Source organism: Plectropomus leopardus, chromosome 14, assembly GCF_008729295.1.
Source record: "Plectropomus leopardus isolate mb chromosome 14, YSFRI_Pleo_2.0, whole genome shotgun sequence".
Taxonomy (NCBI): Eukaryota; Metazoa; Chordata; class Actinopteri; order Perciformes; family Serranidae; genus Plectropomus; species Plectropomus leopardus.
This window is the reverse complement of record NC_056476.1, coordinates 24,137,818-24,153,688: the sequence shown is the minus strand read 5'-3', so window position 1 is coordinate 24,153,688 and position 15,871 is coordinate 24,137,818. Positions and strand designations below refer to the sequence as shown.

At 39.5% G+C, this 15,871-nt stretch overlaps 1 protein-coding gene across 1 annotated transcript in view; it reads right to left on the bottom strand.

Moving 5' to 3' along the window:
* The window catches only part of babam2 (BRISC and BRCA1 A complex member 2), a 99,730-nt gene that overhangs the window by 61,613 nt on the left and 22,246 nt on the right, over positions 1-15,871 (bottom strand). The window contains exons 5-6 of the mRNA XM_042500946.1: positions 7,777-7,971; positions 6,250-6,324 (exon numbers count right to left, since the gene is read on the bottom strand). Of these exons, the coding sequence (XP_042356880.1) occupies positions 6,250-6,324; positions 7,777-7,971 (270 nt within the window). The remainder of the gene's footprint in view (positions 1-6,249; positions 6,325-7,776; positions 7,972-15,871) is intronic.

The following is a 15,871-nucleotide window of genomic DNA, read 5'->3' as shown; positions in this document are numbered from 1 at the left end:
AAAACTTGAGGTGTACAATTACAATTCTGCATTTTACAGAGAGTTGCGTGCCACATTACTGCAACTGTTAATAGCTTTTTCAAATTTTTTCAGTCTTTGTGCTAAGCTAAGCTAGCCAGCTGCTGCTTATAGCCTCGTATTTAAGTCAAGTCAAGTCAAGTCAGTTTTATTTATATAGCCCATTATCACAAAACATGGTTTGCCTCAGAGGGCTTTACAGTGTACGACATCCCTCTGCCCTTAGACCCTCACATCACCCAAGGAAAAACTCCCCAAAAAGAACCCCTGTAACGGGGAAAAAAAAAGAGGAAGAAACCTCAGGAAGAGCGCTTAAGCTGTTAAATGGAGCCAACATGGGCATGCCAAAAATAGCAGTTCCTTCAATGGCCACTTGAGGCTGGCACCAAGAGTGAGTTAATCCCTAAATGCCCAACTTTACAGCAGAAATAATCATGTTTACAGCCTGGTACACAAATAGTTTTGGATTATATAGCAAATTCCTCCATACATTCAGGGTTGAATTTTTAATAAAAAGTATCTGTTTTAATGTTATTAAGGCTCAAAGTTATGCATAATTAAATGCCTGGCCACTTTGAGTCACACATCAGTGCAGTATGCTAACAAATCACTAATACAACAAAGTTGGTTCAGTAACATAACCATGCCGTAACCCCAGATTCACAGATTTGCATTTTGCTTTAATGGTTTTATGCCTGTTTTTGGCAAGACAAATTAGAATTAGAATTGTCACTGTTATGTATAGCTGTGTGTGCACCATGCTAATGAAGCTAGCAGCTAGCATTAGGGTTATCTCCACCCTTTCGTCAAAATGTAGTCACTATTTGATCCAAAAATTCAAGATGGCGAAAACCAAAATGCCTAACTCAAAGCTTCAAAAACAGGAGTCCACATCACTGCGGCTTTGTCCATCATTTGACACAGTATATGTATTTATCAAAAAGATAGGAGAGTGGTATCATTCATTCCATCCAAATCAAGAAAGCGAATAGGCAAATTTCCCAAAATGTTGAACTATGCCTTCGACTGTGCTGAAAATGAGTGCCAACAAAGACGGTAAACACAACAAACTGACCTGAATAATCACCCTCTAATAAAGCACGCAAAATGTAGTCCAGTTTAAAAACCCTGCAATTACAACAGACTGTAAACATTTCACATGTGGAGTTTGTTAATATTTATATTGAAAAGATTATCCTCTATTCAGTAAAAAAGATATTCTTTATGCAGTTAATGCAATTCTGTCCTTTTTTCAGGTTTTATATAGACTATTTAGAAATTTTTAATCTCAATGGACATAGTTTTTTATCATTATCTTGCACAATGCAGCACAACAGAGCAGATATCAGTTTGTTCAGAAGACTTGGGTCACCTGAAACATCGTATTGGATCAATGACAGCTTCTTGAGGTCCACACACACACACACACACACACACAGACACACACACACAGACACAGACACACACACACACACACACACACACACACACACACAATCACTTTGGAGCTGGTGACATGGGCCAGTGCTTGTGGGGGAAACAAAGCTCAAGTGAAGCGAGAGCAGAGGGCTCAGTCACGAATGCGGTGTCGCTCCATGCTGATCAGTGTGGACATTTAGAGGCAAGCCGCCGCTGCACATATATGCACTCCACAGAGCGAGGATGGACGGACAGACAGCCCAGTGAGATGAAAAAAGGACATCTGTTAACGGAAAGGTCAAAGCTGTAACTAGAACATATTAAAAAAATTCAGTTCCCTGTGTTTCTGAGGATCCTGCAGTAGCAAGACACAAGATAAGAAATGTATGATAGAATCAGAGGTTTATGCCATAAACAAATCTGGACCTGAATATCTGATCTAATCTTTCTTTCATAACCTTCCTTAATGAATGTGTTAGGTAGACAACGAACAAAACACACTGTCCTGCAACCAACCACCACATTAAGTCCTAAGCAATGTGAGCAAATATCCTATACAGTGGGAGGTCAAAGGCCAACACGAAATGAGAGGATATGAGTAAAAAGAACTTCAAACGGGTGACAACCCAGAGGTCAAGGTATGATCAAAGGATGAGACACTAAAACGGTGCCCAACAGGACCACATGCCCTTTAAAGGGGAAGAAAAATGCCATCATTCATCTGTGTGCATTTCACTATCTTCCCTTCGTCTCCGCTCTCAGTGTCCTTCCCACTCTTTCATTTTGACTATGATGGGCTGCCCCCTTTAAACAAAAAAAAAATGAAAAAATAAACTTGTATTCCTCCCCCATCCCTGAGGCTGGGCAGTGGATGCAGGAAGGTAAACATGTCCACTGTGGTGAGCTCAGACCACGCGGATGCTTCGCTCCAGGTAACAGTCGTCCTCCACAGCTCTGCGCCCACCAGCAACATCTCGGCATTCACTAGCGGTGCAGAGTAGCCTATGTCTGAACAGATTTCCGCTTCGGTGCCAAACCTTCCCTCCTCAAGCAAGGACATCCGTGGATTTGATGAGGAGGCTGATTCAAATCAGGGTCAACAGTCTGACCTCTACCTACGATACCTGGCTGATGGCTTATATTCTGTCTGGAAAGCATCACCTTTTTGATTTTGTGCATTGGACTTTTTGTCAAGGAAGACCTGCTAATAAACAGGTTAGAACTCATTTTGAGGCCTTGGTGGGTGTTAAGGCTGAAAACAGCCCTGTGATAAAATAATGCAAACAGACACCTCTGGTGAAATGGTGAAGTGACATCACGGAAGTTGAATTTATGAAACAGATCTATGACTCACACTTATCAGACACCAAATACAATGCACATTGGTTTAGAATACTATGAGACAAGAGACAATGACAATTATCTTAAGTTCTAAACTTTATCTTAGGGTAGAAGTCAACACTATGTAATCTACCAAGATGGTGTTCATTATGGTATTTGATGGGCCAAAACAGCGCCTTGTCTAATTATATTGCATTGCATAGTAGCAAAAACTGCCAGTTTAAACATTTTTGCAGGACTACCCTGTCTTTTTTCCACCTAATTCTCTTGATATAGTAGTGTGTAAATATCAATGTTGGTGTTCATTTGCTGAGGAATAGAAAAAAAAGATTCTGCTAATCAAAAATTAACTAAAATGTCAGGTATACTATGTAAATTGTGTCAAGCAAATTTTGCATAAATGTTTTCACCACGTCTGCAGAAACGATCTGCATGTATTTAGCACATGATTTACCACAGCAGCAGCTCATTACACGGTCAGATGTCAGGAGAAGAAAAGTGAAGGAGAGCTTGGTAAGTGCATTCAAGCACTAGAATTCATATGAGATAACTATATCAGGAAAAATAAAATAAAATGAAATTTTGAGAATACTATAATAAAACTAGGACATTATATTTAGCATATTTCTAATTACCAATACACACGAGGAGACAAACACATTCAGAACATAGTCTGTATAAAAAAAGTGGACGTAGCCAATGTGACGTCACCCATTGGTTTGTGGACTGTTTTTTAAGCCTCAATATTAACATTTTGGCCGTTGCCATTTTGTGTTTCTTTTTAGCTAGAGGTGAAGAAGTCATATTAGGACAAAAGAGTGGCACTTTGGAGGAGCGAAGACATCCACCATGGTCAATCACAAGGTTGCAACACCCTTTACCATGTAGTTTACTCTAAATGGGACCTGCAAAGTGCTCATTAATAATAGCCCAGTTTGTGTTTCGAATAATTGATAATTAACAATCCCTTTTTTAATCATGGTTCTTTTTCCCACTACAACCTACCTTGTGGCTCTTGCAAATTCAATTTGTGCTATGTGTACGGCTGGTCTTCAAAATCAGAGAATTTTCACTGCGAAATTGACAGTCACAAAAAGTGTAACCTTATAAAATCCAGCAGAGTACATGATCAATCACTGTTAACATGTCTTAAATGCAACTGCAACAAGGAAGTAAACACATCTTGAAGAAATTGCACAAGTGACACTCAAACTGCGACTATGTCTGGCTTGCCTAGCATGTATCTGAGGTAGAATGCTTAAAATCTGCACCTGAAAAATGGGTGCAAAATAGACAAATCTGCCCCTGTATGTCATGTATTTTCTTTCTTATACTGTCATGGGCATGGGCCTTTGAGGACAGCACTTCAGCTTCAGCAAAGACCTTTTCAGTTAATCAACGCAGATAGATTTCATTCTTGGTTGGTTGCAACATTGACCCACAGGCCAAGGATAACTGCTAAGGCACGACATGCTTTTACATGCAAAATTCTATGTGTAATCATTCAAATGGGGCAACCACATTCACAAATGATATTCATTTTAACAAGCTTGTGGTTGCAATGTTTCTTTACTGTGAACATATAGGGCTATATCTGTCTGCTCCGTCAGGAAGTCCTGTAGGAGTGGATTAATTGCACTTCAACTGCTCTGCCACAGTACGGCATTACTTGCAGTGCAAAAATATGCAATGCACAAATGAATTGACTTCAGACAGCAGTCTCACTGACAGAACTAATTGCATGACAACTGTCAAACTGAAAATTCAGGTCATCGGTTTGGCGTACAGTGCATTCGTGTTCTTAGAGTCCAGCCTATATGCTGCATAATCCCATTCCTCAGTAATGCGTAGGAGGACAAGGTGTGGGCTGATGTTCATTACTTTTCTCTCCGCGAGTCGATACTCTTTCTTAGTCTTCAAGTGCTCCCATGGTGATACTATGTATACCCAAGCTGCCAAATACAGCATAATACTGTGAGTGTGTGTGTATGTGAAGCAGAGAACATGATATGATTGGGGTGACAGAAATGTACATCCACATCCAAGGCTTCGTCTCTAATAAAATCACTAAATATTACAAAGAGTTCTTCTTTGACAACATTGTGTCAATGGCTACACTGCTACCACCACCCACTGGTTAAAGGTGTCAGTGTGTCTGCCTCGTTTTTTTTTTATTTTTTTAAAGCCTCTGCACAGAAACCTCCAGCTAGTGACAGCACGCTTGTTTGAAAAATATGTCACCAATAGAGCTCCCCTCAGGGCTGAAGCTAGAAACTTTCCTGCCTCAAGACACACAGGTAAAAAAAAAAAAAAATCAAGACCAGCAATGCAGAAACTTTGACATTGGATGAGTCCACTCAAAGCCTGCAGTGAGAGACTAGTCTCAGTGCTCCAGGTCGGACAAACATGGGGACAGAGGCTGATGTGAGGCTGATGGTGGTTGCTGTTTCCCTTATGTTTACCATCATTTCCCTTCACAAACAGAGGCCGGGCTGGAAAAGGCCAGAGAGCCAGGGCCCGCAGCAAGCAGGCAGTTGAAGGGGGAGCGACAGAGAGTGAAGAGAGAACTGGAGATAAGGGAGAGAGTGAGAGAGGGGGTAAAGGCAATCACTGATGAGTGAGAGAGAGAGAGAGAGAGAGAGAGAGAGAGAGAGAGAGCGAGAGACAGAGAGAGAGAGAGAGAGACAGAGAGAGACAGAGAGGGCTGCAGCTAAACTGCCTCAAGACACCACGCGGCTCAGAGCAGATCGAGAGTGACGGCTTGCTGATTAGTCAACTCGCAGCCCCCAAGACCGGAGTCTGCATACACGCACATACACATACACACATGCACACATACACACTTGCATTTCTAGTTCATTTGAATAAACCCTGCTATGCACACATGAAAAAACATATGGACACACATACATGTAAACAATGAAAAACAAAATTGAAGTATGTAAACAAAAGAACACTACTATCTACAGTAGACTTGTGTCATTAAAAAATCTCCTTTGAGGCTATAAAGTCTGCAGCGCTGCCTGCAAGTCTTCAATGTGTGTGTATGATGTGAAGGCGTGAACCTTGATCACAAATGTGTTTGTGGTTTGACTGTTAAACACCTAAGGCTGCTCTCATTCACTGTTCATACGTATACCTACAAAAAGTAATGCACTATCATTCATATCCCACGTGATCATGAGCTAGGAGACTTTTATCATGTGACCCATGCTTTGCAGGCTCTCCTCCCTCATATGACGGGAGCAAAGGAAGAAATGGTGCCATCTTATAAAGACTGACAACGTCCACTAAGCGTGGTGATCTGGATGAATGGATTGGTCAAGCAAACACAGGACTTTGACACAGGAGACCATTGTTTGTTACAACATCCAACCATGGTTGTTTTCCTAAATCTAAACTTAGTCTAACCAATAGAGGCATTATTTTTCTAATAATATATGAACCAATGTATGAGGATAAGTTGATTACCTTGAGAAGATAGACGGGGATGTTGCTGAAGTCCACAGGGAGTTTGAGAAGGAAACGGGCTGAAAACTCTCCAGTCTGAGAAGAAACAGAGGCAAAGAACTTTACACAGTGTGCAACACACAGGTCACAGAGGGAAAATAAATGAGTTATATGTATATGTTACATATATATATATATATATATATATATATATATATATATATATATATATATATATATATATATATATATATATATATATATATATATATATATATATATATATACACATATATACGGTGTGTGTGTGTGTGTGTGTGTGTTTGTTTATACTATATTTATATATATTTGACCATAAAAATGACACTTTGTGCAAGAAGTCAGTGTGAGTGAGGTAAGAAAAAAAAATGAATAGGCCGACACGCTGGAACACAGAAAAAATAAATTTCAGCAAAGGGAACTTCAGATCCAGTACCTAGTTTGCTTTTGGTCTGTGGGGCACCATTAAGTTTCAATTTTTGCCGTTTAAGTTAAAAAAAATGTGGGCAACTCTGGTCTATGCACTATTTCTAATGGCACCCCACAAGGCTGTGTCCTGTCCCCACAATTGTTTATGACTAAAACAACAACAACAACAACAACTGTAGAAGACAGTACCAGGACAGGAACATTCTTAAATTTGCAGATGACACAGTTGCTTTCACGTTGCTTCATGGTCAAGTGAGTGGTTCAAGTGAGTTATCAGGCGGGCCTGGGGTCACTGCTCATGTACAGTGGTATATGATGATCACTTCCTGAGAGAAACATTACTAAAAACCAAACATATGATTACTGCCTTTAGAAAATGTGCTCATCAGGCCATTAGTTTCTTTAATTATTGTTTTCATTCGATTCAATTTTCATTAGCAAAATCCATTTAATGTCAATATATTTTTGATCAAATACACACAAGCTGATATTATACAAACTTGTGAAAAGTTATATACACAGGATAAAAGGTCTGCCTTCTTTAATAATATGCAAATGTTTGCAGTACGATCTTCCAGACCCAATAATTAACTTGAAAAGTACAAAATAGTGTAGGCATAAAAATCAGATTATGCATTATTCATGAGTTGTTGTCATTGTATCATCAAGAGTGAAACACACACACACTCACACACACTCACACACACACACACACACACACACACACAAATCATGTGCCATAGGGCATGTGACTGGCCAAAATAAATAAAAAACAACAAAAAACACAAATCAAAAACACATGATTCTGATATGCACAAATTCTTTTTAGTTTTGAAATTTCCTGCATACAGAATTGAGTGGAATTTAGACTGTATTCTATAAATATTATTCTTTTTAACAATAGCTGAGGATTATATAAAAAAAGTTAAACCTTGCACATATAATTCCATCTCACCTTAACTTTTAACAAGCATTAGTGTTTATGTTCTCAACTAAATACTGGATAGGGATCAGTGTCCTTTATGTTTTTTGTAACCCACGACCCAAATTCAAACAGAAAGTTATTGAACAATAACCTACCCAGCTGTTTTTGCGTCCAGCATAAACCTCCATGTTGCGGCCATAGTTGGGATCCTCCAGCAGACTGTCATACTCAAAGAGCAGCCTGGAGCTTTCGCGCAGACGCTGGCACTGGTAGTGATGGTACTGCTGGATAAGCTCCTTCACCAGCTGGAGCAAACATTCTGGATCTCCAGCATCCCACTGGACCAAGTGCTGAGGTAGACACCAGAGAAGAGGCATAAGGAAAGACATAAGACATACCATTCATCTTTGGGGGAAAAAAACATGTCAGTAACTTGTTAGAAAAAAAAAAATCAAGACATCATCATTAAAATAACCGTGAGCAAATGAACTGAGTGGATTAGCAGCCTTATTTGGCATCTACTCATTTTTATGTTGTGGCAGATCCTCAAGACTGAATTTAGAAGAGATTTCATTATGGCATTAACAACAAACTATGCTTTGCGCACAAACTAGGCTTAAGATTTCAAGATTTCATTGACCTCTAATGGCAACCCCCTGATAAAAAAATAAATAAATAAAAAAAAAAACACCGGTCAAAGGGAAGAATTGTAATGTTGTGTATGACTACATTTGTCTTGACCATGGAATCCATGTTTCAAGCATTTAGAAAAGGTACAAAGCACTAACACATGAAGAGCTGAATTCAATGAGAACATCTGAATTCAATGGCATATGTGTTGTTAGATGACGACCTATTTAACCCAGTGTTTCTGATACAGTGATTTATTAAAAGGCATTTCATTGTACAGTTGCGCAATGCTTAATTGTTCAGTCCCTTGTTTCCCTCCCTCTTTCTCTCCCTGCTTGTGAGACTAAAATAAGCTAAATAAAGCCACTCAACGGTCCCTCAGCCTCAATCCTTGCTGTTGTGTACTGCTTCATCAGGAGGACAGCAGGGACCAGCGACAGAGACGAACCTTTGGTCGGCAACTGTAGTGGCTCAAATTAGGCCAGTGCAAACCCACCACAGCTGGCCATCAGAGTGGCCTGGTGGCCAGTAGTCATGCCAAGTCTAACTTGGTAAAGGCAGCAACAGAAAGTCTCCTGATCTGACAGGGAGTCGGGACTGTCCAATCCCCAACAGCTAGGATTTGCACTGGCTGAATTTGGGCTGCTGCGGCTGCTGACTGGTTGCATGTCTCTGGAGCTGCTGCCCAATCTCTTCTAAGCGAAGAGTTCTGTAGTGGCAGGACTCAGGCGGAGGACACACTGTGATTGAAGGCTCTAGCTGACCTTAGCCACATAAACATGTACTTGAAGCAACAGCTATGAACGTTTAGCTCAGGTTAGCAGAAGGCCAAACTATTAGCAATGTTTTCTTTCTGTCTCTGAAACACACAACATATTTCTATAACACGTTTTTTCTTTCATTTACTGTCAGACTCCCTTTAGACTCTCTTTTCTCGAGTTCGTAACCCTTTTTTGTATTGCTTTTCAGTGTATGCAGTTGTTGCCAGTACTGAAATAGCAGTTTTTTTCTAAAGGACTTTCCACCAATGAATTAAGCTTTCACTGAAGGGACGTGCCCGTGCATCTGCAAATGTAGAATAGCCAATAGGAACTCTCTGAAACAACCTGTGATTGACCAAAGTTTCCCATCACGGGCAGGATTTTCTAAAGCATGGAAACAGAGACAAATGAAGGCGCAGAAGTCTAGTTTTCTCTCAGACAGATTGAGTTACAATATGCTAAGGATTTTTGCCCAATGAAGCCAAACTTAAACCCCAGCTTTAAGATTCTATATGACAAGTCAATAATATTGAGAATGGTTAGGAATGAAAAGGCAGTAGTAGTATAGTGTGTAGAACATGTGCTATTGAATCAGTAGGGGTAGTTTGCTAGACCATGGTAGATGAAAATGATTTTGCCTGGGAGAAAAAAATGTAATAGCCTAATCCTGACAACCGGTATTTCCCATTGCCAGATCAGAAGGAAAGGGTTGTGCAGCTAAAGGATGTCCTGTTTCCACAGAGATTTAGACTGATATGGAAAAATACTGAGCCTGACCTCTTTAATCTGCAACTTTTCTCACCTTTGTTGCCATACTAATCGATGGCTATTGATTTTTAAAATTGGTGCACTTTGTGACTTGGGGATGTACAGCGTATAACACTCAAACTATTCTATTATGGTGCAAAAATTTATTAGATATGAAATATCTGAGCTCATTATTTAGTCTATATTGCAGGTCCATGCAACCACCTAACACATGTGAGTAAGCAGAAAACACCAAATGTGACTCTCTACCAGGCCAATTCTATCAAACATAAGACTTTTTTCTCTTAAGGGGAACCCATCCAATGACGCAGGAGAAATGAAATGCTTAGAATTAATGCAACTATCATTGTGCAAAATAAATTGTAGGAAACATGTCAGGTCTAATAAAGACAAATGGATGGCTGAGCTCTTGGGAATGAATGCTTTGAAAGCTTTATAATGGAGAGGTACAATATACAAATAAAGACCAAAGCAAATAACCCCTCCCAAAAAACCACATAACTAGTTTAAGGAGTTTAGTTCACTGTTAGGACTTTGACATGTGAAATAAAAGAAATGCATGTTGCCTCAAGAAAACAGCACTTTGAAGAATTGGCACTTGTCAATTGTAGTTTTCACACGATCCCTACATTTTCATGTTGATACGATTTAATACACGTCACTTTGGAGAAGGGTGAAATTGAATGTGCCCTTTTTTTTCTCCCTGGACGATGGAGATAATGGTGACAATATCTGAGATACAAAGAGCAGTAAGTACAGTAGTTTTGGGGAATGATTTAGGCTTCTTGAGTCCTGAAAAGGGAAAGTGACTCATTCCTCAACTCATCCTGAAAGTGAAATACTGCTTGCAGACTCAAACAGTGCAACCTGATGACATAACTTCAACGCCAAAGTAAATGTGTAACCACAGTTCATCATCATTACTCTTAGCTGTAGCACTCAAGCCAATTAAATAAAAGTCAACCTAAATTATGAGCAAATTGGGAAGAGAAAGTTAGAAATAGAGCTGTTTTGGTGTGTACTGAGTGGGAGGAAGGATTAAAAGACGCTGGAAATACTGTAAAGATTAATCCCCATTACATGAAGGTAATGATTTCATTGGCTATTAGTCTGGCAATGATTTAGCCTCTGAGAACAACGGCAATTATTTCAGAGGTTCCTGTGTAGCCAGCAGATATCCTGACCAAGACTTCCTATTCTGCGCATCGGTCTTTGTTTGCTTATCTCTATAAACAGATATCTGCATGCATGAATGCAGACGCATTTCTTTAAAAGTTGATAAAGCTTAACTGTTGTTAGACAATTGCAGTCGGTTTCTGAGACTGCATTTCAGCCAATGTGTCCCGCCTCTTTTACTCACTACATGGAGCACGCTCCAGAGTGATTGTCAGTACTACTCAGACTACAACTGGACACCAGAATGTTTCCAACAAGAAAATTTTGTTCCTTTGCCCACATACTCTGAATTCATATGCAGATGTCTGTTTATAGAGATTAGAAGCAGGATGTCTTTGACTTGCATTAGCTTGTCTCCTTCACTGTCTGTCTTTTTGTTCGCCTGTCTGCCTGTCTGTCTGGCAGCCCGTATCAGCCCAATGGAGAAAGATTCCATTGTTTTTTGGGGGGGGTGGGGTGGGCATACCAGGCTAAACAGAGACAGTGACCTCATCGTCCTGATCCACCAGTGGTTACCAGCAATGCTGGGATTCCCGAAACGAGGGGGCGATGCAAACAAGGATGGGCATTGTCCAAAAGAGGCAGTCAGCGCTCCGGGGCAGGAGCGAGCTGAAACTGAGGAGAGACTGAGGAAGTGCTGTGTCAGGATTGTGACACAGAATATCAGTGAAACTCCACTGAGGAGGAGAAGAGGCAGGGAGGAGAAATCAGAAGTGGGAGAGGGGGAAGAAAAAAGCTATAGAGCTCAGGCAAGTAGGCCAAGGCCAGTGTAAACAGGCTTCTGATTTTTTTTTTTTTTTTTAGGTAGGTAATACTGACACTGTAAACAAAACTGAACTTTTAAAATGCAATTCACAAAAAGAGCTGCAGTTGATTTTAACTACTCTTTACATTTAAATGGTACAGCTGTGATGTGCACACGATAGACAAAGATTTATTTACCCAACTGATAACTGTTGTTCAGAAGAAGCACAGAAATGAAATGTTCCCGTATGTTCTGACAGGAGTGAAGCAGAAACACTCCCTCAGTAATTACGGTTAAGGTTTTCTCATGCTCAGTACTTAACCTCAAATGCTACGGTGGAACTATTCACTGGCCAATGACAGAGTAGCTGAGCTTGTACTGGGTGACTCCCAGGTGAAGCAGGGTGAAGCAGGGTGTTGCTGAAAGAGACCTTGGTTGACTTCTTCCAGTATAGACAAAGTTTATTATGTGTGCTGAAATTTTAAAGCAGTTATGTTTGTCAGTCTATAGGTTAATCTTGGCGATTACAAAATGTAATGCCGTCACTACAACAGTGTTGCTGTGCAAACGTTGTGCCAACCCTCAGATTCTCCCATTTTGCCCAGGTGAGTAAGATGCCCAATTTTAAACCACAAATCCCCTTTAGCATTGTCACTGTATATGTGTTATGTGCAATGTATTTGCAACATTTTTTATGTGCAATTTGGACTATGTGCAATTAATTGGTGTGATTTGGAAGTTAGTGCTGTTTTGTTAATTTGTGGTTTGTTTTATTGTGACTGTGAAGGGTACAGCATCTGAGTCCAACACAAATTTCTCTACGGGGACAATAAAGTATGTCGTATTGTATCATAATGTGACATATCACTGTTGGCTTAGTTAGCACTATTTACGGCGTCAGCACAGTTAGTGGTACTAATAAAGTTAATGCTAAAGGGGTTTTGAGACTTAAAAAAGAGCCACTTACCTAGCAGGGAGACCTGTGAAGGTTGGCTGCCATGTTTGCACAGCAAAGTCGACCCGGTGGTGGGATGCCGCTACCAGCAGTAATATCCAAATCAATCCCGCCAGCTGGCTTCCAGCTGACCTGGGTGGCGTGCAGTGCGGAGCAGCCAAGGTTAACGTTAGCTAACCATCGCAGACTTGGGGGGCGACAGTTGGCACTATGTTTCCTAATGTTAACTTACTAGCTGGCTGTCTGTCAGCAAAGCCAGCGTGAAATAAAATAAGAATAAAGTAAAGAGCAAGACATTTACATCTCAAAATATAATAAAATTTACCCAACCTCTAAATGGATAGTGCTTTAAAACGTAGTGGTAAAGCTCACTGAGACAATGGAGTGCAAAAAGACCTCTTGTATTGCACGTCTTTTATTTCTCTCTTAAACTAACTGGTTAATAGAGGTTTATGGGTGTCGTTCTATTGAAAGCAAAATTTGGTGAAACTGACATCCATACTAGTATTCCATCCAATAGTTGTTAAGACATCATGATAAAAACAAAACAAAACAAAAAAAAAAATCCTAACCTCTTGGTGATGCAAGAGGAAAAATCAAGAGTCAGTAGGGTTCAACCTCTGGTAACCATGGACGATTCAAATTTAATGGCATTTTACCCTAAAGTTTTTACGACTGTCAGCTCGATCCAAACAGGTGGACTGACCAACTGACAGACAGCCCCTGATCAGCACTGCCATCTCTACTGTGGTCAATAACAGAATACTGCACTGGTTCATTTTGTATAGTACTGAATGTTCTGACTCTGAGTTAACGAGGTAGCACTTGAATGCTGCAACAAAGCATTGGTCGAAACATAGAGGGAGAGAAAGTGAAAAGCACTGAGCCAAAAAGAAATGTCCATGTGTTGCTATGTGTGTTTGTGTGTGTGTGTTTGTGTAGACATGAGAGTCTGTACAGACTCTTCTCTGAATTGATTTTATACGCTCTGCTGAAGGCTGTGTGTGCCAAAACAAATCTATGTGTTTTTTTTCATGAATAGGATAAGCCCTGCAGAAAATGTACAGATTTGATACATAAAAAAACAAAAGATGCAATAGTCACAATCTAGGCTATTTGAGAGCTGAGATTTAACATTTGATGAAATTAACTGAAAAAAAAAAATCCATCTACATGCCCTCTAGATCACTCTGTATGGAAGAGTGAGGCTTTATCCACAGGGGGTAGATAACATTGCCCTCCACAATACTCCTTGGTTCAATCTGGACCTTATAATCCAATTATTTTGACACAACACACTGGTTAAACCTGTGTCAAATGATTAAGCCTAAACTTGGCTTATGATAAAACCTAGCACCTCTAATACATAAATCACTGACACTTTCCTTTTTTGAAAAGAGCACATTTCTCTAAGGGAAACATTTTATAATCGTATTACCTTAAGATATTGGGATTTGATTCAATATCAATGTTAAAAACTGCATATTAAAAATATATTGGATTACCATTACAATTTAGTATTTTAGTGTAGCAATGTGCCTAAGCCACTGCTAAAATCACAGTCAAAATAGCACATTTGGCAGACATAAATACAATAAAACACTAACCCTTTTCAAATTAAATACTTGCTCCTTCTGCCTATATATTGATTTGCTGAAATTACACCATTTCTAATTAGACAGCAAGAGTGAGAGTTTTCTCTATGAGCTTAAAACAAACAGAATGTGCAAGTATTTTATGGCCAGAAAATATATTTAACAGTTTTCAAATGTTGCAAAATCAGGGTAAAATAAGCCAACTAGGCCGAATGTGTTTCAAACAACTTTAATTAGAAATCTACAATCAGTTATGAACAAGAGTAATTGTCTACAGCCATGCTAGTGGTCTGTGAGGCTGCACGCAGCACAGCAATGCTTTGAACCAAATGCCAACAAAAGCATGCTAACATGCTCACATTGACAATGATAAAATGTACATGTTTAGGAGGTATACTGTTTATTATGTTTACCATCTTAGTTGTATGTTAGCATGACATGTGATAATGAGAAAATGCATTTCCTGCCAAAAATGCGTGTGGATGCTAACAGCTGAGATGAATCCAAAAGCACTGCTGAAAATTCAGAAACAAACTGCCTCAGTGATCTGAAAGCTCAGATTGACCGTCACTGAAAAACCTGGAAGCTAAAATTGCATATGTGAGACAGACAAAGCAAAGCTTTTTTAGTTAGTTTAGATTAGTTTTGCAGGTCATAAACCAAAGAATCAGATAAAGTACTTCTTTTTTTTTTTGCAGATTTCACAGTTGAAATTTCTGTTTCACTTAAAACCACATGTGGGGAACATCAATTCAATACAAATTTCATGGCAATCCATCCAACAGTTAGCCATCACTCTGTATCAGTCTGTTGAATATCTTAAGCAAATTTCACTGCAATTCATCCAATGAGTGTAAAAATATTTTAGTTTGGACCAACAGACTGACTGGCATCCCTGGAGCCATGCCATGATTATGGCTTGAAACAGCCTACCATGTAATAGTGTTTGAATGAAGACAAAACTACTCACCTTAAATGTGTGACTTATTGCATCAAACTAATAGACATTTCAATATTCTTCACTAAGCAATGATTCCTTTACGCTACATTTTTATTGAGTCTAAAGTATTGTAAATATGTTGAGGATAAGTAAAGAACTCAAGAGAAACAGTGTTTTCCTTTAAGAACAAAATGTACACCTAAATTGGGCATCTCCCCACTGAATAGACCCAAGTTGACAGAATTATGTCTTCTTGTGCCATCCGTCTGTACCATCTTCGATCCAATATTTATCTTAGGCCAATGAGAGAGGGACTGGCATCTGAAAATGCAAGATAATTATATAGGCCAAGAGAAGATATTTGTTTTTACGTCTTAAATGTGATTTTTATAGATGCTGGCAACCTGATCCAATAAATCGCTGTAGACTTGAAAGTGTGAGGCATTAAAAAACTCCCAAGTATTAAATTAATCTCTGTTAGTCTCTAATTCAAGTGTGGGCTCACACCCTGTTTCGCCCCCAGAGAGTGCCAAGTCTAAGATCATGCTAAATTGCTCTTGTCATGTGTTTAAGACACTTGGCATTCTCAGCCCAGTGTCTTTTTTTCCCCCACTGTGATCTGTGTGGTTTGTGTCCAACACAGTACAACTTGTTGACAGAAATAGCACTTCTCAAACTAT